The 24,812-nt window shown below is 41.0% G+C and overlaps 1 protein-coding gene across 2 annotated transcripts in view; it reads right to left on the reverse strand.

Moving 5' to 3' along the window:
* Nucleotides 1–585: 585 nt before the first annotated feature.
* The window catches only part of cep350 (centrosomal protein 350), a 34,518-nt gene continuing 10,291 nt past the window's right edge, over nt 586–24,812 (reverse strand). Inside the window, exons 11-38 of one of the 2 annotated variants that reach the window (XM_023401922.2) lie at nt 24,605–24,723; nt 22,946–23,979; nt 22,450–22,588; nt 22,013–22,182; nt 21,193–21,379; nt 19,069–19,259; nt 18,720–18,883; nt 18,009–18,119; nt 17,692–17,832; nt 17,369–17,508; nt 17,054–17,161; nt 16,736–16,953; nt 16,220–16,434; nt 15,780–16,058; nt 15,525–15,674; nt 15,148–15,308; nt 13,152–13,274; nt 11,182–11,432; nt 10,807–11,006; nt 10,332–10,482; nt 9,617–9,777; nt 9,309–9,442; nt 9,149–9,210; nt 7,160–9,030; nt 6,159–6,701; nt 5,143–5,289; nt 4,784–4,906; nt 586–4,272 (exon numbers count right to left, since the gene is read on the reverse strand). In XM_023401922.2, coding sequence (XP_023257690.1) covers nt 4,105–4,272; nt 4,784–4,906; nt 5,143–5,289; nt 6,159–6,701; nt 7,160–9,030; nt 9,149–9,210; nt 9,309–9,442; nt 9,617–9,777; nt 10,332–10,482; nt 10,807–11,006; nt 11,182–11,432; nt 13,152–13,274; nt 15,148–15,308; nt 15,525–15,674; nt 15,780–16,058; nt 16,220–16,434; nt 16,736–16,953; nt 17,054–17,161; nt 17,369–17,508; nt 17,692–17,832; nt 18,009–18,119; nt 18,720–18,883; nt 19,069–19,259; nt 21,193–21,379; nt 22,013–22,182; nt 22,450–22,588; nt 22,946–23,979; nt 24,605–24,723 — 7,461 coding nt within the window. In that variant the 3' untranslated portion in view covers nt 586–4,104. The remainder of the gene's footprint in view (nt 4,273–4,783; nt 4,907–5,142; nt 5,290–6,158; nt 6,702–7,159; nt 9,031–9,148; nt 9,211–9,308; nt 9,443–9,616; nt 9,778–10,331; nt 10,483–10,806; nt 11,007–11,181; nt 11,433–13,151; nt 13,275–15,147; nt 15,309–15,524; nt 15,675–15,779; nt 16,059–16,219; nt 16,435–16,735; nt 16,954–17,053; nt 17,162–17,368; nt 17,509–17,691; nt 17,833–18,008; nt 18,120–18,719; nt 18,884–19,068; nt 19,260–21,192; nt 21,380–22,012; nt 22,183–22,449; nt 22,589–22,945; nt 23,980–24,604; nt 24,724–24,812) is intronic. The other variant, XM_087172812.1, reaches the window with a different exon arrangement.

Below are 24,812 nucleotides of genomic sequence, written 5' to 3' on the forward strand. Positions count from 1 at the left end.
CTGAAACAGCAGGTATAAGATTAAGTGGTCCTTATATGATTTTATTTCAAAATGAAAGCTCATTTCATTGCATTGAAAAAAATAATGACCAAATCTTTTTTGGCCATGTAAATTAACCTCATATAATTAAAGATTTTACCTGGTACATGAAAAATAAGTAATTTTGTTTCTTAGTTGATCTTACTACTAAAACATATAAGGCTAACAACACATTTTTGATGCAAACAAACTGTTGCCAGCACCATGAACCGTAAGTGTTTTTAGCCCTTATTCTTGAATTAAAAGGATCTGATGACCCTGATGTATCCTAATGTTTTCTATTTTCAAACATTTGGGAACAGTGAGTGTTGTGCCTTTAATGTGAGCCAACACAGTGTGACTCTGTCCTCCACCCACATTTAAACATTTTACCCTGCTGTTACAATTATGAGAAAACTAGCTGACACACCTCAACATGGTTTAAGTCACATACCTAACAATTACAACAGGAGGAGACACTCTGACCTGCTATCAGTACTGTAAATACACTATATGGTAATTACTTTTGCATACTATTAAAACCAGAACACATTACTGGACAGCATGTTCCTTTAGAAACAATGAAAGCTTTATTTACAATTTCAAAGTTCATTTAGTTAACAAATATATACTATGTACATATTTGCAAAGTAAACAGTGTTTATTTTACAACAATCGTTCAGGTTACAGTAACAGCGGGTCAAGATTGGAAAGACAGTATATTTACACCCATAAAAGAATTGTACACATCTTCAAGTGCACTTAGCGTACACTCACAGAACATTATTATAAATATTCATAAACATTTCAAAAGATGAAGCGGGAAATATAGCCTGACTGGGTTAATTTGATGATCAAATCTTTTGTGCCTACGTTTTAATTCGGTTAATAGGATTACACACGTTATTAAAAGATAAAGTTGCTCTGTCTCCAAGTGAAGGAAAGCAACTCCACCCTACGCCAAACAGCTTCAAGCTTCTTGAAGATTTATTTATTCTATAGTCTAACAGCAGAAGTCTAAGCTGTTTGGTCCATACATATAAAACAATGCATAAGACCAAGTACTGCATAGTTACAGAGGAGAACTTAACTTCCTCCCACATACAATCAAGTCAAGAGGACAATCCTAGAGGGTTTACAATAACGCCTTGCAGAACATCTTTCTAAGGGGCTAATCAAGTCACCATTACAGTTACATATGCCTACAGACTGGACATACAAGTCATACAGCATGGAGAGATCGGTATCAAATGTTTTTGGTCTTTTTCTACATTATATAATTTACAGCTTGAACTTACACCTTAGTAACTATTAAAACATTGACGGTAGAAAAAAAAAAAAACATTAAGTACTCAGTTTAAGGTCACTTTAGCTCCAAACAGTCAGTCAGTGAGGATGAACAATGTCACACATGCTACAATGAGTTTGTACACAGTTTGTTGGATCAAAGCAGCGCTGACAGAGAGGACCAAAATAAGCCCTTGGATACAGTCCTACGTGCTGAGTGTCATCAGCTCAATGACTCATTCTGTGCAGCCTGTGGGCTGGAGCCGTTACGTCTGTGTGGAGTGTCCACAAACTAGTTCCTGATACAGTTTATCAATAAAATGACTCAACTGTGTCTATATGCACAGAGATGGGGCTGACATGGTAAAGGAGCAGGTAACCTTTTGAGTGAATCAGCGTTTCTGTTAGCATTACAAACATTTCCTCAGGCTGAGGCACAGGAAAATGACAAAGTGTAAAAAACTTTGTCTACTACACCATGCTGATAGAGAAAGATCTATAAGGCAGAAACTGAAGTATTGGTAAACCGGTTAGAAGGAAGAGCAGTCATTCAAGGATCGTTTACAAAATGGTAGTATACAGCAGTTGAAAAGAGACATTCAAAGAAAATAGGTCCAAAGGATGCTGAGAAATCAACAAAGTTTGTTACAACTAACATAAAGAGGCACTTAAACTGAACATTAAGGGAGACTACCTCTGCTGTCTGGCTACATTCTGATGGCTGCTTTGAACTTGTTGACTACTGTAAAGCCAAATGTTTCACAGCAACAACTGGAGCATCGAGTCATGCTGCTACACGGCTAAATGTTTTGTTTGGGTTGCTCCACAATGTTCAGCTACAGAAACGTGCTCCAGGATAACTGATGGCCAAACAAGACAGCCAAAGGTGTGTCCTCAGGTCATTGAAAGTAAATGGACTGTTGAATAAGTAAGGCTCAAATCCAGCATTTCAGTACTGTCCTATAATGTGATACTAAAAATATCAAGTCAAGCCAACTGCCAGTCTTTTGTGTCCCACTTGCATACTATATATCAAAGTGTGTTTTGAATATGTAGTGTGTTCACACAAACAAATGAAACCTTAAAAATGCCAGTGTGCACATTAAACTATCTTGATTTTTTGAGAGTGACACTGATGGATATGTTCCACAATGTGGCTAACAAAACAAAACAAAACTAAACAAAAAAAACAAACCCAGGGCTGCTGGCAGAGAAAACAAAAAACATTGTATTTCCCTTAGTAGCTGTATGAGATTTTTTTTTAAATCCGTAAAGAATGGTACATAGTGCTTCAAAATTTTAACATATAGTGCAGAAGTGGGACACAAGATTGTGTTGACCAAACAGACAGTTGTGGCCACAACAAAATCATACAGTTTCAATTCATCCATAACGCTACAGCTTTTAAATACTAAAAAAGATTTCCCCAGGTTCTTTTTCTGGTTTCAATAGCATTCTTTAAACCTCCTCCTACATAATGTATTGCCATATTCACATTCACATTTCTGTTTGTGCTTTTACAATATTCCATTAAATTTTCTTTACACAACGTAAAAATTATCTTTTATCTATATGTTGACAAGATCATTTACAATTCTCAATGTTCCTTTCTCCTCTAATTAAACATTTTCACACAATAAATAATATAATTAAGGAGGCAAAATGTTTCATACAATATCTGAACTCAGTGATGTTCCAACACAGTGCGGTCTGAAAGTATTTTACGAGTGACACAATTTCAATGTTTTAGATGTCCTCCAGCACACTGGATCTTAAATTCAACTATGATTATGAAGTGCTGACTCTCAGCTCTAAGGGAGTTCAGAGGAGGGTATTCATCCCTTATTGTGTGAACAGTGTTGGATTTTTTTAATACACATTTTCCCCCAAATTAAAGGCAATGCGGCCGGACAATCATGCTAAGGATAGTCAAAACATACAAGCAGTTTTTAGGGCCACACAGTCGAATGTACTTGACCGTCACAGCCAATTGACCTCAGTCCAACTGAGCATGTTATACTCGCTGAAGACCAGACTGACAAAAAAAGTCCCTGTAAACATTTTTGATTTTAAGGCAAGCTCACAGTCCTTTAAAATGGAGGTCTATGTATAAAAGGCGACAATTCCTACACTTTTCACCCAATATGGATGTAAAAAAATCACAAATTAAAGCTAAAAGTTGTCCATTTAAACTCATAGTCCCTATTTAATTTCAATGTGCTGCATTACAGTCAAATCAACAATGCGTCACTGTCAAATCACAGACTACACTGTGTATTCTTTTCTGCTATTATATTACAATTTTTGAATCCAAATATATATTTAAGATCCAAAACAAAATATGAGAACCTACCTTTGTTCCAGGTGGATTTTATATTTTAGTGAAACAATCATCTTAGCAGCATTAATGGACTTAAAATGCTAACAAATGGCACAGTCCATCCTATCAAAACATCTGCTCATTCTCCAACTGGCATTTACAAAAGGACCAGTCCAGGATGTGAGAACTGAGACTAGATGGTGTTAAGGTTTAAGGATTGCTCAAGAGGCGTTTTGTGTGTAAAATAAATTGTATAACCACTACAGTTAGCTGAAGCAAATTCAGCAAAATAATGTCACAGAAATTAGGAGGAGTTGAGAGTTGAGAGGTAATGCTGGGATTGAAGGCATCTGAGGGTTGCTGTTGGCACATCAGCTGGTGGAAGACCGAGCAGCGGTAGGTTGGCTGAAGCTCACTGGGGTGAGGACAGACTGGGATTGAGCTAGAGGTTGTAGTTTAAAATCCAAGCAGGAACAGTGTCAGGAGAGGGTGTCTCTTTTGGCCCTCTTGTCATAGATTAGCGTCAGCACATTTGTGGTGTCCTTCAGCAACGCATCGAAGATGCTGTCTGCCAGTTGCATCTTGACAAACAGCTCATCCTCGTCGTAGTTGACCCACTGGGCCTCCTCCTCATGGAGTTCCTGAACCTTAGAGACAAACAGGGTTCACCTCTATAGCACAGCTACTAACATCGGTTGTTCACACTGCAGTGAGTAAAGTGGAAACAAGTCACAACTGAAAGTTTCAATGTCAACTTTCAGTTTTATTCAAAAATCCCCCAGGCAATTAGTCTTGAGGCTGAGTAACTTATATTGTTACTCACTTACTAGTTGGAGTGAACTACTGGTGACAGGTGTTTAAGCTGGATAAAGTTCTACTGCATATAAACTGATTTGAGCATGAAAAACTAAATAATCCTCAATTGAAATGTATTCATGTGTTGTCACACATTACTTTCACATTTAAAGAGAGAAGTACAAATGTAATGTATCTGTATTAAACTTGACCCATGATAGTGATCTTGAACAAGTGCATTACAAGCGCCTACCATTTATTAAGTGTTCTGTCCTGGTGATGTAAAATTTTATTCCCCATATAAAACTGCTGCGCTTTAAAATCATGTACAAAATAACCCACACATTTAACTTTGGGACCTACCAGTATGTGATCGACTCTGTCCCGTTTCTTTCTGCCAAACTTGAGCATCTTCTGCCAGTCAGTCTTCTGGCTATGATTGTTTGTCAGACCGTACAATTTCAGGACTTCTGCAGCGATGAATTCCTGGTCAACAATGTAAGAAAATAACGTAAGTCATCACATGACCATAGCCGCCTGTAAAACTGCACTCCATAAAACTCTCTGCTAACCAGGGCTAGTCATTCAGGTAAAGAAAACAACCAATAACAATAAAACAATAATATCGTAAAATATAGGACGATTAAGTAAGAAGTTGGGTATCTGGCTGTTGTGAGTGTCTGTTACAGTTTGTTGGTGGTGATTGTCCTGGAGTACTGTACCTGGATTTTGGTGATGTCTCCTGGTGTCTTTACTCTGTGGAAGATGGAGGCCTTGACTCGCCGTGCTTTGACCCACTGAGGCTGATCAATGTTGGGATCTTCAGCATAGATCTCCTGAATAATCTCCCATGTCAGGTCATACACACCCTATAGAACAACAGAGAGCAAATAAACGGTAAATGGACTGCATTTACAAAGCACCTTTCTAGTCTTAACGCCCATTCAAAGCGCTTTACACAACTAGTCATATTCACCTTTTCGCATACACATTCATACAGCGCTTCCTATATACACAGTGCATCTCTATCACACTCGCTCATATACAGATGGTACATCGGGGGAAAATTGGGGTTCAGTATCTTGCCCAATATAGTGTGGACTGGAGGAGCCGGGGATCGAACCACTGACCCTCTGATTGTGCTGACTGCTAAAACATGTAATATCAAATAAAACTGGACAGGTTTCTCAGGTTTCATAATGCCATGTTAGGTGAACATACTGTAAATCCATGAGATAACATGTCAAAATGTCAGCAATAATTACTGCTCAAGAGCATTTGCATTATTTGCATTCAAAGCAAAGCATCTGACCAACTGAGACAATGTCCGAATCTGAAGTGCAAGCACAGGGATATGTCACAGTTGTAAGCCAAAGGCAACTGAAGCATCTGTGTAGTGTTAAGAACATTAAGATGCTCATCCGAGAGGAATCTGCTGAATAATGGGAACTCGCCTGGCATTTAACCTCAGTGGACCCATTTAGATTAAGTGCTGTCTTCAAGATTATACTGCGAGTCCAGCTGCGTTTGGCTTAATGCTACTGAAGCAGGACAGTTGTGTGCTGATTTTTACAAGCATGATTGGTAGGGGAATGAGAAGTAAGCCAAGTGTGTGTCTTCCTGTTCTGGTATGTAGATTGCAGTTTTAAAATAAAAAATAAACATGTATCTAGGTAACTGTGTGGTTGTTTTTGCTACATAGACTTCTTTTTGGATGTTTTGCAAGTTCTTTCTTCACCTTTCTGTAGCTGCAAATGGAGAGGGCCTCCTGGTCCTGGCTGTTGGCTTCTTTACCCAGGTACTCTTGTGAAGGTTTGGGGTTTGGCAAATGTGCAAGCGTCACTGCTCCCTCTTTCCCCAGACCATAACTCTCCCAGATCTCCTGAGTAGCAGCGTGGACCATCTTCTCCACCTCTGTGGCCGAGTGGGGCACAACCATGGCGGGCTGCTCAGGTAGTTTAGGAGGCAGGGGAAGAGGTAGCTCAGGTCTAGGTGGAGTCTTTACCTGTTGTTCTCCACCTGGTGATGAGACCAGCCCCCCCATAGGAGCTCCAGCTAATGAGCAAGACCTCCTCAGCCCTCCTCCCAGCCTCACCTCTTCCTCTTCCTCTCTTTGTTTCTGTTTAAGCCTCTGCTGTTCCCTACGGGAGCTGAGGCCAAAGTCCTCATCAAACCAGTCCTGATCGTCACCCAGCTCATCCAGCAGTTCACGGCTCAGTTCCAGCTCTGCTAGTCGCTTGGCGAGCTCCTCTTGACCGCTGGCCCCCAGAACTGGACTCTCCTGGTACGAACGAAATACAGGGAATTTTCATACTCTCTTTAAAGCTTAGATTAAAACATTAAAAAAAAATTCTAATCTAACTGCACCACGACCCATTATAAATCATGATTTTACACATTTGATCTAGACTTAAAGAATATTCTTTCTACTAATGTTTCAGACAGCAAAGAGCACCAAATCCAATAACGTCTGTCAACATAAAGTTGGACTTTGGATGAACACAGCCCAAAAAAAAAAAGGGTCCTCTAGGTCAAATCATCGAGTGCTGTTTGTCACTAACTTGATTATCAACATTATCAACACAACTCAATCACGTAACAGTCAAACATTATCACATTTTTTCTTACTGACATTTCTATTCAAATTTAAATTACCAAACATATGGAGATAAAATGCTATTTTCCTGTAAAACCTTCTTTTATTGGCACGTTACTGAACAATCAGAAATACACACTCACCGGTCGGTTACACAGCTCTGGAGAAGACAGCTCCTCTTTCTCTACGGGTAGGAAGAAAGGTAGACCATCTTTTTGTTCCACTGAAGAGAGCCACTCCTCTTCAACATTTTCACCAAACAAGTCTCCATTCATTTGGTTGGCAGCTTCTATCTTCTGCTCTTTAGCCTTTTTAATTTCAGCAAACTGCTTCACAGTGTCTTTCACAAAGTTTTTGAAGAGCTTGTCTGCAAATGTGTCCAGTAAATCTGTGTCCTTCTTTTCCTCATTAACATCCCTGATATCTGTGCTAAGATCTGCAGGAGGAAACTGGTGTTGTGAGTCCATATCTTCTCTCTCAACAAAGGTTGTAATCTCCTTCTCACTCTGTTTCCCCAGGCCAATGTTGTCCATGTCAGAGATGAGGAGAGTGGTTGGTGCATCTTCAAATTCCAATATTATGTCCCGACTGTTGCCATTAGAAATGGGATGCTTAGATTCTTCGTGATGCTGTGAATTGAGGTGGGATCTGGCCTTCAGTGAGGTCTGGTTCTTGTGAAGAGTATCATCTGTAACCTTTTTATCTTCAGACCCAATGTCCTTCTGAGATGTTTGTTCACTTTTACTCTCAATATTTCCTTGTTTTTGATTGTTTTTGTCCTCATCTGTTTTATGTTTATTCCCACCTTTATCTGACAGATCATCAAAGAATGAGTCCTCATCCTCTGTGGTGTCTGTGTAGATCTCAAACTTATCTGGGAGGTGTGTGATTTTGTCTGGAGGAGCAAAGATACCGTGGCACTCATCACATTCAAAGTATACCACTCCATCATAAGTACCATTGTTGCTCCCTTCAGACTTATCTAACTCCACACCAGCCCAGAAGCCATTGGCAAAGCTGGTTGGACCTTTGAATCTCAGAGTGCCAGGCTGAACACTTCCGACAAGAACCCGATCTCCAATGTTAAAACTTTGCATTTCATCGATAACAGGAGAGAGAGTTGTCTGCAAAGGAGAGATGGGCGGTGAGTGGCTGAAATTAATGCTTTTATCGTCATGTTTGGAGTCTTCTTCTGTCTGCTTATGGAGATCTAGCAGTCTTCCAGATTGTTGGCTAGGTTCACTTGTGCCAGAATGGTGACTCAGCTCCTCAGCTATTTCCTCGTCTACCTCCTCATCTTGGCTGTCATATGATGAGGCTCTGCTAGGGGAGTCCATTCCTGAACCTTTGATTTCAATCGGGGAACCTGAGATTTGAGAGTCAGGCTTGGAACTATGATGCTGCTCCCTGGGTGACGAATCAATTGATGACTCAAAGTCATCATGATAACCATCTGCCAAGGGAGAAGGGGCTTCAGCATCCTTTGTGGGTGCCTCCTTCTTTGAAGGGAAGGTGACTGAGTCAGGGAAGCCAGAGGGATCACTTGTTGATGAGCTGTAGCTTGGATGTGGTGGAGCTGAATGTGACTGGGTTGCAGGTTTTCCCACATCCTCTGCTTGAGAAGGAGAATATCGATGTTCTTCACTCACAGAAGAGGAAACATGTTTAGATGTAAACAGCTTCTCCAAGGAGTCTGGTCTGTCTTCCGTTTCTAGTTTGAGGAGACGTTCAGTGTATTGATCCAACCTGGAGCTCACTTCCACCTCCAGCTCTTCCTGAATTTCAGATCTTTGATCGGACACAATGTTCTCATCCACAGACTCAATAATCAGTATCTTGGTTTCCTTGGAGGAGGGTCTTAAGAGATCCACTGTGGACTGCTGGCTCCTCAATCCTGAGGTTGGACACTCTGGGCTGCCATACACTGGGGTCGGAGTGACAGTTGGTGGGTCTTCATCAGATAATTCTTCAGGCACCGAGGTGGATCTACTATGATCAACTTGAGGAAGGGCATCTAACATAATAGGAGAGAGTCACATTATTATTGTAACAATGCTGTTATGATGTATTAGTTATTTGTGTATAATTATATATTAGTATGATAGTATGATATATTTATATGAATCACTCACTAAGGTCCAAAGAAGCGTCAATTGGTGTCCTTTCAGAGTCATAGACTTGACTGGTTTCAGACCTAAGAAAGAGGGATCTTTATAAACTGATCTTATTTAATTCATATTACAGTAAAAGATGGGTGAGCACCAGAATATGGACAGCAGCTGATTTTGGTACCTGTGAGTAGGTGGCTTAATACTGGACTGATCTGCGACTGATGTGGAATCCTTGATCTCGGACTGTGTATCAAGTGTTGAGTCTGGTTCCTTGTTCAGTTCTGCCTTAGTTTTCTCAATGAAGTTGTTATAGGTCTGAAAATAAAAAGGGGAGAATATCAATCATAAATGTTATTATACATGGATGAATAATCACATGCACAAACATGCAATCAGACAATGAAGTTTAAACATCTAAAAAAAAAAAAAAAAAAAAAAAAACATAAAACAAAAAAACAACCACCTCTAAGCCAAAACACACACATTTACCTCCAGCTGCTTCAACAGGCTGGCCTCCTTTGCCTTCAGGCGCTCCTTATGCCTCTTCCTCTGTTCTTTCTTCAGCTGGTAGGCCATAAACTTTCGTTTTCTGAGTTCTTCCTTCAGGGCCTTGATACGAGACTCTATGTCACTCTGGTCTGAAAAGGGTTCTGAAGGAAAATTTAGATGATAAATCACAGTTAGAATGTGAAACCAGTGCCAGACCTCTGATTAGCAATGGGTAATCCAACTTTGTACCCACTCAAACTCAGTTCCAACACAGTTCTTTGGGGATTAGTGTACATATTCTTTACCAAGAATGTGTGAAGTTCATTTTTGTGCATGTAGCTTTGGTTAGCAGACAATGAACAAATAGTATTACAAAGATTAAAGGTTTAAACAGTAGCCTAAAATGAATGAAACATTCAGCTACAATTCTAGGCCAGCAAAACTGCCTTTACTTGTGTGATAACTAAGTGCAATGCAAAGTGTTCTCTCCTTCTATCACACAGCTAAGCAGGTTCGGTATCAGGGAAGTGCTTGCATAATGTATTCCTGGCAGCATCACATTATGTCTGACTACATGGTGCCAGCAATATAGCTGCATTATGTCAACTCTCTCTTCTTTACTCCCTCTATCTTCTCTGAAAACTATCAGGAACTATTATACTTCCAAAAACATGATATGTTAAGAGTGTGTGTGTTGAGCCATCGGCTTACTCACCAGTCTGCGTGGCCATAGGTTCAGTTGGCTGAGTGCGGGCCTGGTTAGTGGTCCGGGAGGAGGAGCGAAGCTGCATCTTGGTTTTGCTGCTGCCATCTGAAGGAGAGGCAGCAGGGCTGTGGCTGCCTTTGAATATAGAAGACTGTGCAGACTAAACAGGGGGAGGAGGGGAAGAGAAGGGAATATTACTTCAGGATATGACAACAGTCAAATGGATGGATAAAGGTGTGTCTGGATTAATATTTTAGAAGCCCAGTAAACTAACAAATGGGCAGTTACCCTACTGTATGTCTCTCACACAATGTAAAGCTTTGTTTGTTTTCAATAGATCAGTGAAAGACTACAAATATAGCTCCAAACTACAAGTTTTGTAGTTTGGAGCTATATTTACACTCAAAATGAACTCATCTACCATCAAACAGATGGGATTAAAAACTGAAATACAAAAAGGAAAGATCATCACATTTATACATACTTGTCTGCTCGGTGATGGTGAAGCTGAAGCGAAGTCTTGGGTGTAATTTGCAGGGCTGCTCTGGACGGAGGCCAAAGGTGTTTCAGGGACTGACACAGGTTGTGCTGAGGAGAGGCTTCCTGGTTGCTGGGACCCCAATCCCTCTGTGTGTATACTGGACTCAGGTGTTGCTGAGGAGCAGTCACCCTCACTGACATACTCTAAAAGTTAAAACACATAAATATTAATTGTCTCCCCAAACCACAGGATGTATCCTACATTGCATTTCAAAACTCAATTCCTTGTTATATATATATATATTTTATTTTATTTTATTTTAAACCTTGCAACAGCTTGCCAATCACCTAAAAAAATGAAAGAAACCGGTCACTTCACCTTTCTCACTGTCAGTTCTGGGTTCTGAGCTTTGATGATGACTTGGGCTAATGTCAGAGATCTCGTTTTTCTGACTCTCTGACACGTCATCATCCTTGTTCCGAGGCGTCTGCCGGTCCCAGACAGCCAGGGCCTCTTTCTCCATCCTACGGACCTCTGCCTCCTCTTGGTCCAGCCGCTGTTTCCACTGCAGCAGCTCCTCAGCATGGCGACGCCTTTGCATCAGCTGCTGCTCCCGCTTGGTCAGGAACCTGGGGAACGTAACGGTAAAGATGAAGGGGAAAAAAAGAAAGGAGAAATGAGAAAAGGAGTAGAGGAAAGATTAAAAAGAGAGATTGTAGATAATGGTGAGGAGAAAAAAAGATGAAGAGAGGCAGGAAGAAGATGGGTGGGGAGGGAAAAGATAAGGTGACAGTGATGAGGGAGAGAAGAGAAGTAGACATTTAGCATAAGGGATGGTTAACATGGCCTCGCAGAAGCAAGCAGACCCAAATCACCTTGACATGTAGTTTTCACAGCAAACTCACCTCAAACATCTGTCCAACACTCAGAGAAGCAAACACACACATACACACCCAATCCATGCCTAGAATAATCATCCAAATATTGAAGTGTACAAGCACCCATTAAATTTAAGACAAAAAAAAAAAAAAACAACAAAAAACAAAGACAGGTCAACCAGGAGAAAAGAAGAGTTGGAAAATTATAGTGAAAATGTCAGATTCATGCAGCAGACTGGAACCCAGCAGTTCAACATTGATTGGTTGCAGCCACACACACACACACACCTCAAACATATTAAGCAGTTACAGGAGATCGAAAAAACCCATGGACAGTTACATCTGTATGAGTGTCTCTTTGAGACAATGAGACTAAAACACAAGGGTTCTGTTGTTTTGCAAAGGCAAAAAAATTCAACTTACACTGGGTCACTTGTATATACATACTGTACATATCTCTGCAGATGCCTATCAAAACAAAGTGCAGTCAGGTATATCTGTTGTAATGGGGTCTCCCACAGCTATGGGTGCCATTACAGTGCAGTATTATTTAGCCTTAATCTAATTTAGAGGCCTTTCTCTTGACCTAATGTATACTGATGACAGGCCAGATACTGAAGAGTCAGAGTGGGGGGTTCTTTTAGTGCATTCCCAAACTGTATTAAAGGCAATGGCCATCTGTACTTATTATCCCATCCTAAGCAACAGTTACCTAATAAAGAGAGCTAGTTAAGATTTACTGAGCTCATTAAAGAGATAGACCACTCCATCTCTGGTCTGTTACTTCCAAGTCATAGTGTGATTTAATCTGAAAACATTTTATATCAATAACAATAACCAGCCAGCAGCCACAGGAGGAGAGGGGAGATGCACTGCAGCTCATTTATCATTTATTCCAAGAGGCAAGAAATAAAGGGGGGAAGAGTCACAAATTAAACACCGCAGAAATTAGTGAAATCCCAGTTTCGAGTCTGAGATTTCCATCCAACAAGGAAGGCTCCCCTTAAATAAACATAACCTTTGACCTTCTTTTTTTTTATCTCTAGTTATCTGAATTTTTCATTGTTTTACACTCAACCATTGTGATTTAATACCTACAGTGGTAACATTGCATTATTTACATCACTGGCAACACAAATTGTGAAAATTAGCATTAAAAATATTTCAAATTGAAAGTGAAGTTGTCAAAGGGTTAGCTTATTTCAGTCAAGCAGCTTTCCTTGGGCACTTTTCAAACTTTCACTCAAATTCTTCCCACCACAAAGTCCATCCTGGAAGTTAAAAACTTCTTGAAACCTCACAGAAAACCCAAACAAACTAACACGTCCAATCACTCATCATTCACCATCCCACCCACAAAGGGTCCCCGTGCCAGTGGATGAACACAAGCATGTTCCATGGGGTGGGAGGTGAGGCAGGGCAGAGCTAGGTGGAGGTGCTGGGGAAGAGGTAGAGATCACTGTACAGTACCTGACCAACTGGTTGTAGATAAAGAGCTGGAATTTAGGGTGGAGGTTGGGAAGACAGACACTGAGGGAGGCCCAGTGGTGGGCCGTGAACACAGAGAGGAAGTAGTGGACAGGAGAGCAGTGTCTACAACATACAAGCACGCAACAGACAAAGTCAAAAGTGTAAAGACACGTACAACACACACACACACACACACACACACACAGAATCATAATGTAGGTGGAGGGGGGCATTAACAACACAACAGACAAGGGGGGAAAAGACAAGTAGAGAGAAAGGGAGAGAGAAGAGCGATATGAGCAAATGTGGTTTTATTGCACCGAAGGTGTCAGTCTGTGAGGCTTCTGTTAGAAAATGGTGACTTTTAAATGACAGTTTTGGGAGAAGAGGAACATTTAAACTAGTGTGTGGGCATCAAGTATGGGGAGGGTGGGGTATGATCACGGCTGCACCTGCTTATGGAGGGGCTTAAGTGACAGATTCACCAGTAACCTTGATTCTTAAACAAATTTAAGTGTGACGTAACAGTTACAGCTTTAGATAGTGATTCTAACTTTGTTAGTGTGTTTAGCTTGGATCAACAACACAAGTGTCGACAGACAATGACAGAGGGAAGGGAAGAGGCACTTGATAGTTTATCAAAAAGGATCATGACAAGCAAGCAAGCAAGCAAGCTAGTAAATACATGATCAGACATAAATAAACAGTAAGCTAATATGTTTTATGTTTCATTATATCCTGTTAATTACTTAATTTTGCAGCTAACTGGTGATTTTAAACTTCTGCATAAAAATTAACAGAAGCAAATCAAAATTATGTTGCTAATTGAGTTGCCAGTATAAATTAAAACAAAACTAGACCTAAAAATTGCTGAAATGCTACCATGGTATTGAAGATTGGCCTGTGATTTATTAACTTATAAATCCTAAACCCCAGAACAATTAACCTATTTGTTGGAGCGACCCGGTCATGAAAGGCTCTAAAAATCACCTGACCAAAGCCGTTAGCCGTGTCTAAAACCTCCGAGGAGCTACAGGAACTCCAAGCATGTACAGTAACTGGTCAACACATGAGGAGGTTGAGGCAATAAAAACGATGGCGTGCACACTTTAAATTGGTCTTATCCAGAAAATAATAATGCCTCTGTAACTTTCTTGTGTTTACCTTAAATAAATTCAATATTAAGATTAAATAGTTACATTTATTTAGAACTTTAATTTTGCCTGATGCGCTTGTTTTCTGACATTTGTTTAAGAGTGCATTAGATAACTCTTAGATCCTCCTATAAAATTACTGTTATAGGCTGAAAAAGTTACAGGGAGTATTGTAGTAGAGAGTGTGGATGCTTGTCTAGTCTAGAGGGAGAAGAACATGGAGCATGCTTATTTTCACATCCACACATTCACAGCACTTTAGACAGCAAGCAAAGAGGACATGCACTGATATGACTGTTAGTTAGATTAGTTGCTTCTTAATGTAAAGACACTTTGTATAGGATTTGAAAATGTCTGACCTTTTTGATCATGGTAGAATTAAATTTTAAACAGCACAGTGCAGCACTTAATACAGAGCTTTTCAGCTATTGAACATATCTAAACTGATAACTACTCATTTTAATTCAACCCTGGATATGCTAAGGCTATAGGCCAAGTGTGCAGTGTATAGCAGTGTTATGTAAGGAAAAAGTTAAGAACAAAAGTCTGTTTCAGCACATACTCTGTGTTTGGCCCCTGGTTGTGATCAGTGGCTAAAAATAAAATAAAGACTAAAAAGGTGAACAAAACAAATATAAGACTTGATCATGGTATTCAAATTGTTTGTATAAAATAAAATGAAATGAATGAAATAAGCAAAACACAAGGGGGATGAATGGCAGCAGGACACACCTGCAGAAAGTGCTACTAAAAACAGATAAGGACACATGACTTTTGATATTTTGCTGGCAAAACTGTCAATAACCCAATGAATATATGAAAAATGAAATGAAAGTCTTTACTTCTCATCCATTTGAGTGCGCATCTTCTTAAGCTTCTGCATGATGCTGCTAGTCTCGCTTCCAGAGATAGAGAGCGAAGGAGAGGGGCTGCGGTTATCAACAGCAAGCCTTATGTTGGGGGAGGCTGGCTCTGACACTGGTGTTTCTGACACAGGAGTCTCCTGCAGGATGTATAAACAGACACACTCACAAACAAGCAAATAACTAGTAAAGCCAATTAAAAAAGGCCTTAAGATGAACATGGCAGCATGTTCTCCAGTTAAATGTGTGTTTTCTTAAGTAATTTAAATAAGATTCAAATTCTGCATCACAAGCAATTGTGGATTGAAACCTCCTCTGTATAGTCTGTGGAGGTGGATAGTGAATGCATTACTTACAGGTGGTGTTTCACCCCCGGCACACTTGAGACGCTCCTTCAGTCTGAGTGTAGAGTTTCTCATCCGCTCAATCTCCTCCTGCTGCTTCAGCAACAGCTGCCTTTCCTTCCTTGCTGCTTTGTTGGCCTCCTGAAGTCGTTTGATCTCAGCCTGGGAGCGTGAGAATAGTGGGAAATAAAGTTGGTTAGTTAATAATGGTTAAGATCAAACTATACCCCAAAACTTAAGTGTCATTATGTTTCCACTCCAAGATACCTGCTCCTGCTGTAGTTTCATCAGAAGGCCCCTCTGCTTCTTCCTGATTGGTGGCATTTTGTCATCCTCTCCCTTGTCCCTCAGTCTCTTTTTCTGGTGCTCTAGCCAGGCCAGCTCAGTTCTCGTCTTCTCTTTGAGAGCCTTCTGCCGAAGACGCAGGAGAGAGCTCTGATGCTGCAGTCTTACTTCCTCATCCTTCATGTATTGACGCACCATGTCCATGGTGAACTGGGAAAAGCTGTCCTGTCCACCAGAGAACGCCATGTTTGCATCTTGAGACTGCAGCAGAACAAAGGTGAAAAGGTTTAGATGCAACACAAGGGACAAGTCAAAGGGAAAAATAGATTAAAGGGGGTGAGAAGGAAAAAAATTCACACATTTCAGGAGATAAATCATACTGTCAGTTTTTAAATGTTTGTATGACCACACTGCCTTCTCACCTTAAAGATATTGTGTGTCCCTGAAACCAATGTTGTGTTGTGACTGGCACCATCATCCTCTGATTCGTCGTGGTTGCGGGACTTTTTCTCCATAGTTCCACGGCGGTGTGCCTCAGACGGCAGCAGAGAGCGGAATGATCGCTCCTCTATCTCATCCTCCGTCATGGACTCATCAAACTTGAGAGAGTACTCTGTTGCCACTGACGTACTGTCTCCTGGGGGACCACAATTGACATAAGCTCAGTGAAGACTAAGTTTTCAATGACACTCACTGTCTAGGAAATTTTAAGTTTTTTTTCAGGTGCCATATACAGTATGTGGTGAGTAAGTTTGGGCTTTAGTACGGATTAAATGACGACAATAAGATTTTCACATTTTCTCTAGTTCTAGTGGTGATAACTCTGTTTCAGTGCGCACTTAGTGTTGAATAAATACGAATCAAGTACTGAAGCGTATACACGCGAAGAAAGCACATGTCAACTTTTCAAACTCAGGGCCGTGCTGACCATCCAGTACCTTTCTCATCCACTACAGAAGGGATGCTGTCACTGCAGAGGGAGTCATTTGCTGCTGTAGGAACTTCCTCCTCTATGGAGCTGTTGCCTGCTTCCCTCTCTGTCCTCCCCTCAGCTCCCCCCTTCCTCCATTTCACCTCTTCTCCCTCTTTTTCTGACCGATCTCTCTGGTCTGAGGAGACGTGCGACGGGCTGTGGAGGCTGCTAGAGTCTGCTCCACTGTAGAAAGAAGAAAAAGACAGATTTTGTGTCTCTTTTGCTTTCTCTTCCCCAAATCTGAACAATGAAATTGGAGCTACATGAGAGGCCTGACTGGTACCTGAGGTTGGGTCTTCTGAAGGACAGAGAGTCAGAGTGACTGAGGCTGTTCAGCGAAGACAGAGGTTCCTCTGGCCTGGCCCTCCTGCTCGACACCTCACTGTGGAAGCTGTAAGAGAGCACGGAGAGGACACTTGATATATTTAGGTCAAGTACTAACTTAAGCCACTTTGTCATCAATTTAGGAATACAAGCTGTGTGTCATAACACACATGGGTCATAACAAAAATGAGATGTTAAAAACCATTCACAAGGACAAACAGTATGTATTGCTCAAAAAGTGGGATCTTTCAAAAGAGATGTGTTTTTACTTTACCTGTCAGAGTCAGCCTGATCATGCTGTTGCCTTGTATAAGAGCTCTCCTGTTCTTCCCGCTGGTCCAACATGGAAGAATCGGTGGCAACAGGGGGGACAACCAAAGCTCCTGCTATCTGCGACCGCGCCAAGTCTGTCATCTGACAGATGGGATTATACACAGATCAAGTATTTGATTTGGTGAGGCTTACATTGGATATTACGCTTTCCTTTTTTGCATTTATTGTTATTTCTTTACTGTAACTCAACAATCAATCAGCTTTTGTTACAAAATGAAGACACAGGCTGTTTTCCAGGCAGAATAGAAGGCAGTGATTGCTAACCTCCTTGATGTGTCGGGCAGTGTCGGCTGTGTACCATGCTGCCTCAGCCTGTTGACTCATCATCTTAGTAGTTGCCTCCTGGAGGCCTTCCAAAGTCTCTCTTTGAGTCACTGCCAAACTTTCTTGCAGGTCTATATGAGCCTGGAGAAAACCATAGACACATATCATGCACACAGAAAAACAGAAACAACCATAGCTTGGAAATCAAAAGGTGAGGAAACAGACACTGCATTGGTCATCTATAAGTACACGTAAACTGCACATTGTTACTGAGAGTAAAGTAGCTGGTTGACTGTGTGTGATCTGCGTGGTTGTACCCTGGCCACTCTCTGTCGGTTTTCCTCCAGCTGTAGCTTTGTCTCCAGGGCTTCTCTTTCAGCCTTGATCTTCAGTTCATAGAGGTCACGCTCATGGCGCTGCTGCTTGGCCTGCAGTGTCAAAGTTCACAAAGCAGCTCGATAAGTACATCAATACAGACTCATTACAGTGAGGCAGTAAGTCACGGAAATTTATAGAGGCCAAAAAAGCTCTTAAAAGTGTTTATCATGTAAATGTTATTCAGCAACAACAATTAGAATCAAGTTCCTAATAAACAAAATTACTGAAGTATATTTACATTGATGAGGTTCATTATATAAAGGCTTCTATACTGTGGGGTCTCAAAGTAAATTTCTGCCAGTCAGAAATACAGTATAGCCCTGGTTGTCTCACATTCTGTACTGAGTCTAGATGGTTAATATGTTGTTTTCACCATTACTAAGGTAAATAGAGTAATATTTACAACTGTTAGCAGTTAATGCTGCAACTTAATCCAAAATGTCAAATCATCTCTATGCGGCATCAGTCAGAAGGGTTCAGTTAAATTCTAATTGTTTGATAATAAAAAACTGCTGATATGAAAACACTATAGACACAACTAAATACACAGCAGAGCATCTTTATTGTCCAGGTGAAGTTCCTACTACTAGTACTGCTACAAAAATTGTACATCATTATTACTACTGTCAGCAAAAAAAACCCTCCTTTACCTTGAGCATTTGGGCCAATGACGCGCTCTCCTGCTGAGCCATGGACACACCCATCACCCTCTCCATGTCACCCAGTTGTCGGACTGACTCTTCAACAGACTCCAAGTACTGGAGCTCTGCTGCCATACGCTGCTGCAGGACAGCAGGTGAATACTGTAGTTCACCTGGGAGACGGGGAGGGTGGAGAGGGAGTCTAGTTAGTCTAGTCTGCCTAGTTAAGTTAGATAAGCATCTGAGCAACCAGGCAGATCTTTTTTGTCTTAATTTAACAGTCTCTTCCAATTTTTTTTCACAGTACTGTTCTGTGTCAAATAATATCTGTTATTATATTGATGTGAGTATTATTTACCTGTGGTCCTGGGTTCTACTCTACCACTGCGAGCTGTGGTGCCTGTGTTCATGTTATTTGCCCCCAGAGAGCCACCTCTTACAGGCTCACTGGAAGAGTCTGCTCCTGGAGGAGAACCAGGGTCTGGAGAGCATGAAGGAGAAGCGTGTTTGGGCCTGGTCGCTGAAGACCTCTTACCATCCAGTCCCAAACTAGAAGTACAAATAAAAAGTAATGAAATGTTGATTATCACTGTGGTTTTAAGTTTGAACTAAATAAGATCTCTTTTAAAGTGGGTATGCTTTTATTATTGAGGTTGAAGGGGTTCAGTTCACGGGTTTAGGGGGGGTTCTACAGATGTCAGAGGTAAATGTAACGCATAGATAGATATAGATAGACAGAAGCATATTAAGATTTAAGCATTATACAGTACTGACTGACAAAGGTGAAATGTGAAAAGCTGACATTTGATATGTGAAAAATAGTAAATGGTACCTGGTGTAACATTCACCAATTGCAGGACACAGTTTTAAAATAGGTTTTTAAATCATGCACAGCTCAACGACATGTTGCAAGCGCTACAGTGGATTGACCATTTCAAACAGTGATGCAGGTTGAGCAAATGATAAAGAAAGAGGGGCCCCATGGCCCTGCAAACCCTTGAACTGAATGAGGCAGCATAACCCTGCTGTGAGAGGCCCAGACTATGAATGGCTATATTGTGCTGCTCAGAGATGATCAGAGGCCAAGGCAATGTCTAACGAGATCATGATACACTCTTACTTCTCCATTAACAGTAGCAGACAGTGGCACCTTTCTTCCCCAATGATAACAATCACATTCAATTAAAAATTTTAATATTGATAATAATAGTAATAATATATTACCAAGATCTTAAACAGATATGAATGCAATCCGTCAGAAGCCTAAAGGACTCTGACACCGATAGTGACGCATGTGCTGTCCCTAAAGAAATATTTTTTTTCTTATTGCTTTAACTAATTTTAAGTCACCACCAAAGCAAAACAAAAAGATGCTATGTAAATGCTGATACGGACACAATCCTGTCTGAATGTTTTGCCTTTAACAGACAGAGGCTCCACAGAATGGCAGGAATCTGCCACCTGAGCTTCAGAGTACCATTAGAGGGCTCAAATGTTACTACTCGGCACTGAGATTAAAAGAAAAAAAAAAAAAAGCACTCTCCTTTCCTATGGCAGCAGGCCCAAGCTGCAGAGAAGCTGGCTGACCCGACCAACCACCCTGCGGGCCCCCAAAACAAAATAACCACTGTTTTCTGTCTTCGGTCGAATTGCAGCCTCCTCCTGTTGCTGGGCACTGCACGGCTGCTTAAACCCTCAGGCCCTCAAAAGAACAGCAAGCCACAAGACTGTTTAGACTGGCAGCCTCAACTTGGGCTCTCTTAGTGTAATTTAGCAATTGGTCATGCCCAGATAAATTAACCTTTGGGTAATTACAGTAAATACCCAGTGGAAGTTTTTGAGAGGTTGGAACAGCAACGACTGAGATGACCAAAGGCTGAAAAGATCCCATTCATCCCTGAGTGCACATAGATTTTAAAATTCCATTTTAGTTTAGCTTGGAAATACTCTGTGAAAGAAACAGTGTGCTTAGTGTCTCTTTACAAGTTGATTTCAATGTAACTTTAAACATATTAATGTGTATCCAAAGGAAAACTGAAGTTTATTTTAATTTATCGCAAAATATAATAAATTAATAAGCAACAGGAAATAAAGATATACAATCATGCTATAAAATTATCCTAAAAGATTCAGCTGAAGCTGACCATATGCAGGCCACCATAAAAATATGCCAAAGTTAGCCAATAGCACCACCTATCTATTCCCACAAAGAAGTGTCACACTGAAAGTTACTGAAAACCAGAGACAAGTGGATGAGTGGGTTATTCAAATTTGAACGGAACACCGCTCAGCATCCATTCATATCTGATATCACTGTACATACGATTCAGTTTGATACCTTAGACATGCTCTTTACTGAAAAACATATAGACTCATAGAGGAACCTTGCAGTTGTAAATGTTTTTTGTCTTCAACTCTTACACCACTCAACTAATCCAAAAATAACATCCCCTTTCTTTGATGTAGACTCGAGGGTCATTACCTTTGGTGAGATTGCACTGACGTTTCTCCTAAAGTGTCACTGGAGTGGACACTCTTGGCCTGGCTGTGGGCAGAGCTTTTGTCTGAACCTCTCTTCCTGGAATTAGAGGATAATGCCTCTGAGGGGGGTGAGCAGGAGCGCCTATGCTCTTCCACCAGGGTGGCATCACTCTGGTCTGAAGCTGTGCCTGCAGAGGGATGGAGTTATATTGTTATACTGTGCAGCAGAGGGATTTGTAACTGCAAAAACGCAGCATATGATCACACAGTGACAATTTCATTTATTTCCTTTTTAATTAAAACTAGAATTACTGCCTCGTGGTTGTACGCCTCCACCAATCAGCCAAGTTGCAGGAAATATTGTCACAATCTCCCCTTCCTGAGTTACAGCATTGAATAATGGCCAGCAGTGTTTTTGCAGAACATTATGATGTCACAGTGAAGTTGACCTTTGACCATATGGATATATAATGTCATCACTTCATCGTCTTATCCTGTTAAATTGTATCATAATTAGCGTATGAATTAGTCAGTTATGGCCAAATACATGTTTTGTGAGGTCACCGTGACCTTTTACCACCAAATTCTATTCAGTTCATTTTTGAGTCCAAATGGACATTTATGCCAAATTTGAAGGGATTCCCTCGAGGAGTTCCCGAGATATTACGTGCACAAGGTCAAAACCGTATTTTGTGAGGGCATTTTGACCTTGACCTTTTGAGTACAAGTAAATGTTTGTGTCAAATCTGAAGACATTCCCTCAAGGTGTTAACGAGATATCGCATTCATGAGAACAGTTATGCAAAAATATTGATTCTCACCTCTTTTTCTTGTAGAGTGCTTAGAGAGGGGTGAGGAGCCTGACGGTGAACCAGAGGAAAGATGTGGTGAATGAACAGATGAGTGAAAGGATGAATGGTGGGAACTGACGCCTCCTGTGCTTTTCTCATAGGGAGACCTCCTCATCAGCTCTTCAAAGTGATTGGTAACACTGACAGAGGGGAGAGAGGTATGATCAAATAACTTTTAGATCAAATTCAGGATCTTTCATACAACACAAAAAATAATCACATAGATACAGTATGTCTCATGTTTGTACTGATTATCTTAATTCTAAAAAGCCGTCTAGGGAAAATATGTAAGCTTGTGAAAACAAAGGAAGACTGCTGTCTTAAAGGGTTACATGAGGTTTCAATCTATGTGACATGGATGCCACCTAGTGGTTACTTTAAAACATGTGATTTTTATTTTCTTTTACCTGGGCGAATTGGAGCCTCTCCTCAGTTGGCTAGTGGCTCTGCTGCTATGTGATGACACAAAGTCATCTTCATAGACTGCATCTCCGGGGCCATTTCCAGAGTGCCAAGAATGGGCAGAAGGAGAGTTCCTCTCATTCACTACAAGACAAGGTGGAAACAAAACAGAGTATAAATATTTATGATATTGTCTAGACTGACAGTCAGCATCTTGGCCCTTTTGTTAGTGTGGCCACTACAGTTTAATACAACAAACTGTATCTATGGATAAGTGGGCTACAAAGTAACTACAACTTTCTCACTTTTTGCTGTGTTGGCCACAAACTACAATTAACATTAAAAGAAGAAGAAAAATGACCAGCAGCTGAGCTGCTTAGAAATCCACTGACACTGAGGATTTTGTCAAACAACACACACATTTTGCCTCATCACCCATATGTATTACATGACTCTGACATATTTTCCTCCGAAGGGAATGGTACTCATATGTAAACTAACCTTGAACATGGCCATGAAGGTTCTTAGTGAAAATGTTGATTACACTTAAAGGGCTTCCTTTATTCAGCTCTTCCCAGGCTGCTTTGCTGCTGCCATGCTGAGCAAATGGGGAGCTGAGGGCTGAGCACCTTGCTGCCTCCCTCTGGAACTCAGACAGCCGCTGGTAATCCCTTCTTTCACTGGCACAGTAGTCCGCTCCCTCCAGGCGATTTGCTGGTCTCGGTACACGATTGCAGGAGGGATGAGGAGGGCTTGCCTCATCCTCTGAAAAACTCCCTTCACTCAATAGGGGACCCTCACTGATAGAACCGGCACTTGAGTCATGGAGATCTGTCTGATTCCCCTCCCTGTCATAGCCTCTCCCTTGTGCCATTTTATCCATTATATCTACATTCTCCAAGCCACTGACTAAATTCCTCCTTTCTTGTGTATAACTGTTGAGAATGGGCCCTGTTACTTCACTAGAAATTGTTTGTGGATTGATCAAATTGGTGTGTGTACCACTCGTTTCTTTCTGTCCCCTGAGGGTGTGCAGATTGCCTGCTCCTGGAAGAGCTTTGATATCATATGAACTATGACCAGTGCTAGTCAAAATCCTCTGGATCCTTGATGCCACATCATCATTTTCCATGGCAGCTGTTTGTGCCCAGCATCTATCATCAAGATTAGCCATAGAGGGCCGAGGAGCCAAAATAGTATCCACGTCCATTGAAGTTGCTGTACCATAGTTCATCCCTTCCCCAGCAAGCTTCCGTGCCTCACTCTCTATACGGCTGGAGAGGGATGCAGCTGTGGCCTTGAGGGCCTCGATGCGGGACATCTTGGAATGTGACCTGTTGGCAGGTGCTGTAGCTGGCCGCTGGGTGTTCTTCATGTTGCCAGCGGCCACTGCTGTCTCCAGCCTGAGAAGCTGAGAGAGAAGATGGTCGCCAAAAGGAGCTAGCATACTGCTGCTAGGGCCAGGTGTAGGTCGAACAGAGGGACTCAGACGGTCAGGCTGAAGAAAAGAGGCAACTCCGACATCCAGATCATTCCTGCAATAGTGAGAGAAATAAAGAACGGAGAAGTTAAAAGGACAGAGAAAATGATATAAACAGCTTGTTTTAAATCAATGATCAAAATAAGATAGGTGTTTTCATTTAATTTGCTACTGAGGAATGCAACCAAAAGAACTTTCATTTTGTGTACTGTAAGAAACATTTTTCCTTGACATTTGAGTCTGTATTCCCCTGGAAAAACATCTTAATGTAACTGTTAATGGTACAGAGCACAATGATCCTGCTTTAGTGTTTCACATGTAAAATCATTGTACACCATTGTCTTTATTTCTAGTAAGTTACTTAAGATGTTCTGTTCGCATACGTAAATTTAAAGCAGTGACTTTAAATGTTAGTGTTTTCGTTTAAACCTCCCCTAAAATGCAGAGAAAAAAGGCTTCTGGGGCAATTGCAAGGGGTCTGAGAACAAACAGTTTCTCTGTTTGATACAGTCAGGTGATTCCACACAAACATTTTTTCCAAGAGATAGAAGACTGTGAGTACTTGCAGAGAGTTGTTTGTGTTTTATCAGTGTAGATAAACTGAGTGTAGGGGAGGTCATTATTCTGGAGTTAGTGAGTAAAGTAGGTAGTTTTGTGAGTATGAGTGTGCATGTGTGTACCTGGATAATGGAGGAGGTGGCTGATCATTCAAAGACCTATCACTGCTCGAAGGGCTCTGTGGTGCATCTAGTCTTTTGTTCTCTTTGTCTGACTCTCCAGAAGGCTGGTACATTGGTCTCTGTGGAAGAACATGTTAACATACATTAAAAAAAAAATCAATATAATGTTTTTTCTTACACATGTGACAAGTTCATTAACTAATTTCAA

The sequence above is a fragment of the Seriola lalandi genome, unplaced genomic scaffold (genome assembly GCF_002814215.2).
Source record: "Seriola lalandi dorsalis isolate HSWRI2012SDOR001 ecotype SW California unplaced genomic scaffold, Sedor1 jcf7180002053835, whole genome shotgun sequence".
NCBI lineage: Eukaryota > Metazoa > Chordata > Actinopteri > Carangiformes > Carangidae > Seriola > Seriola lalandi.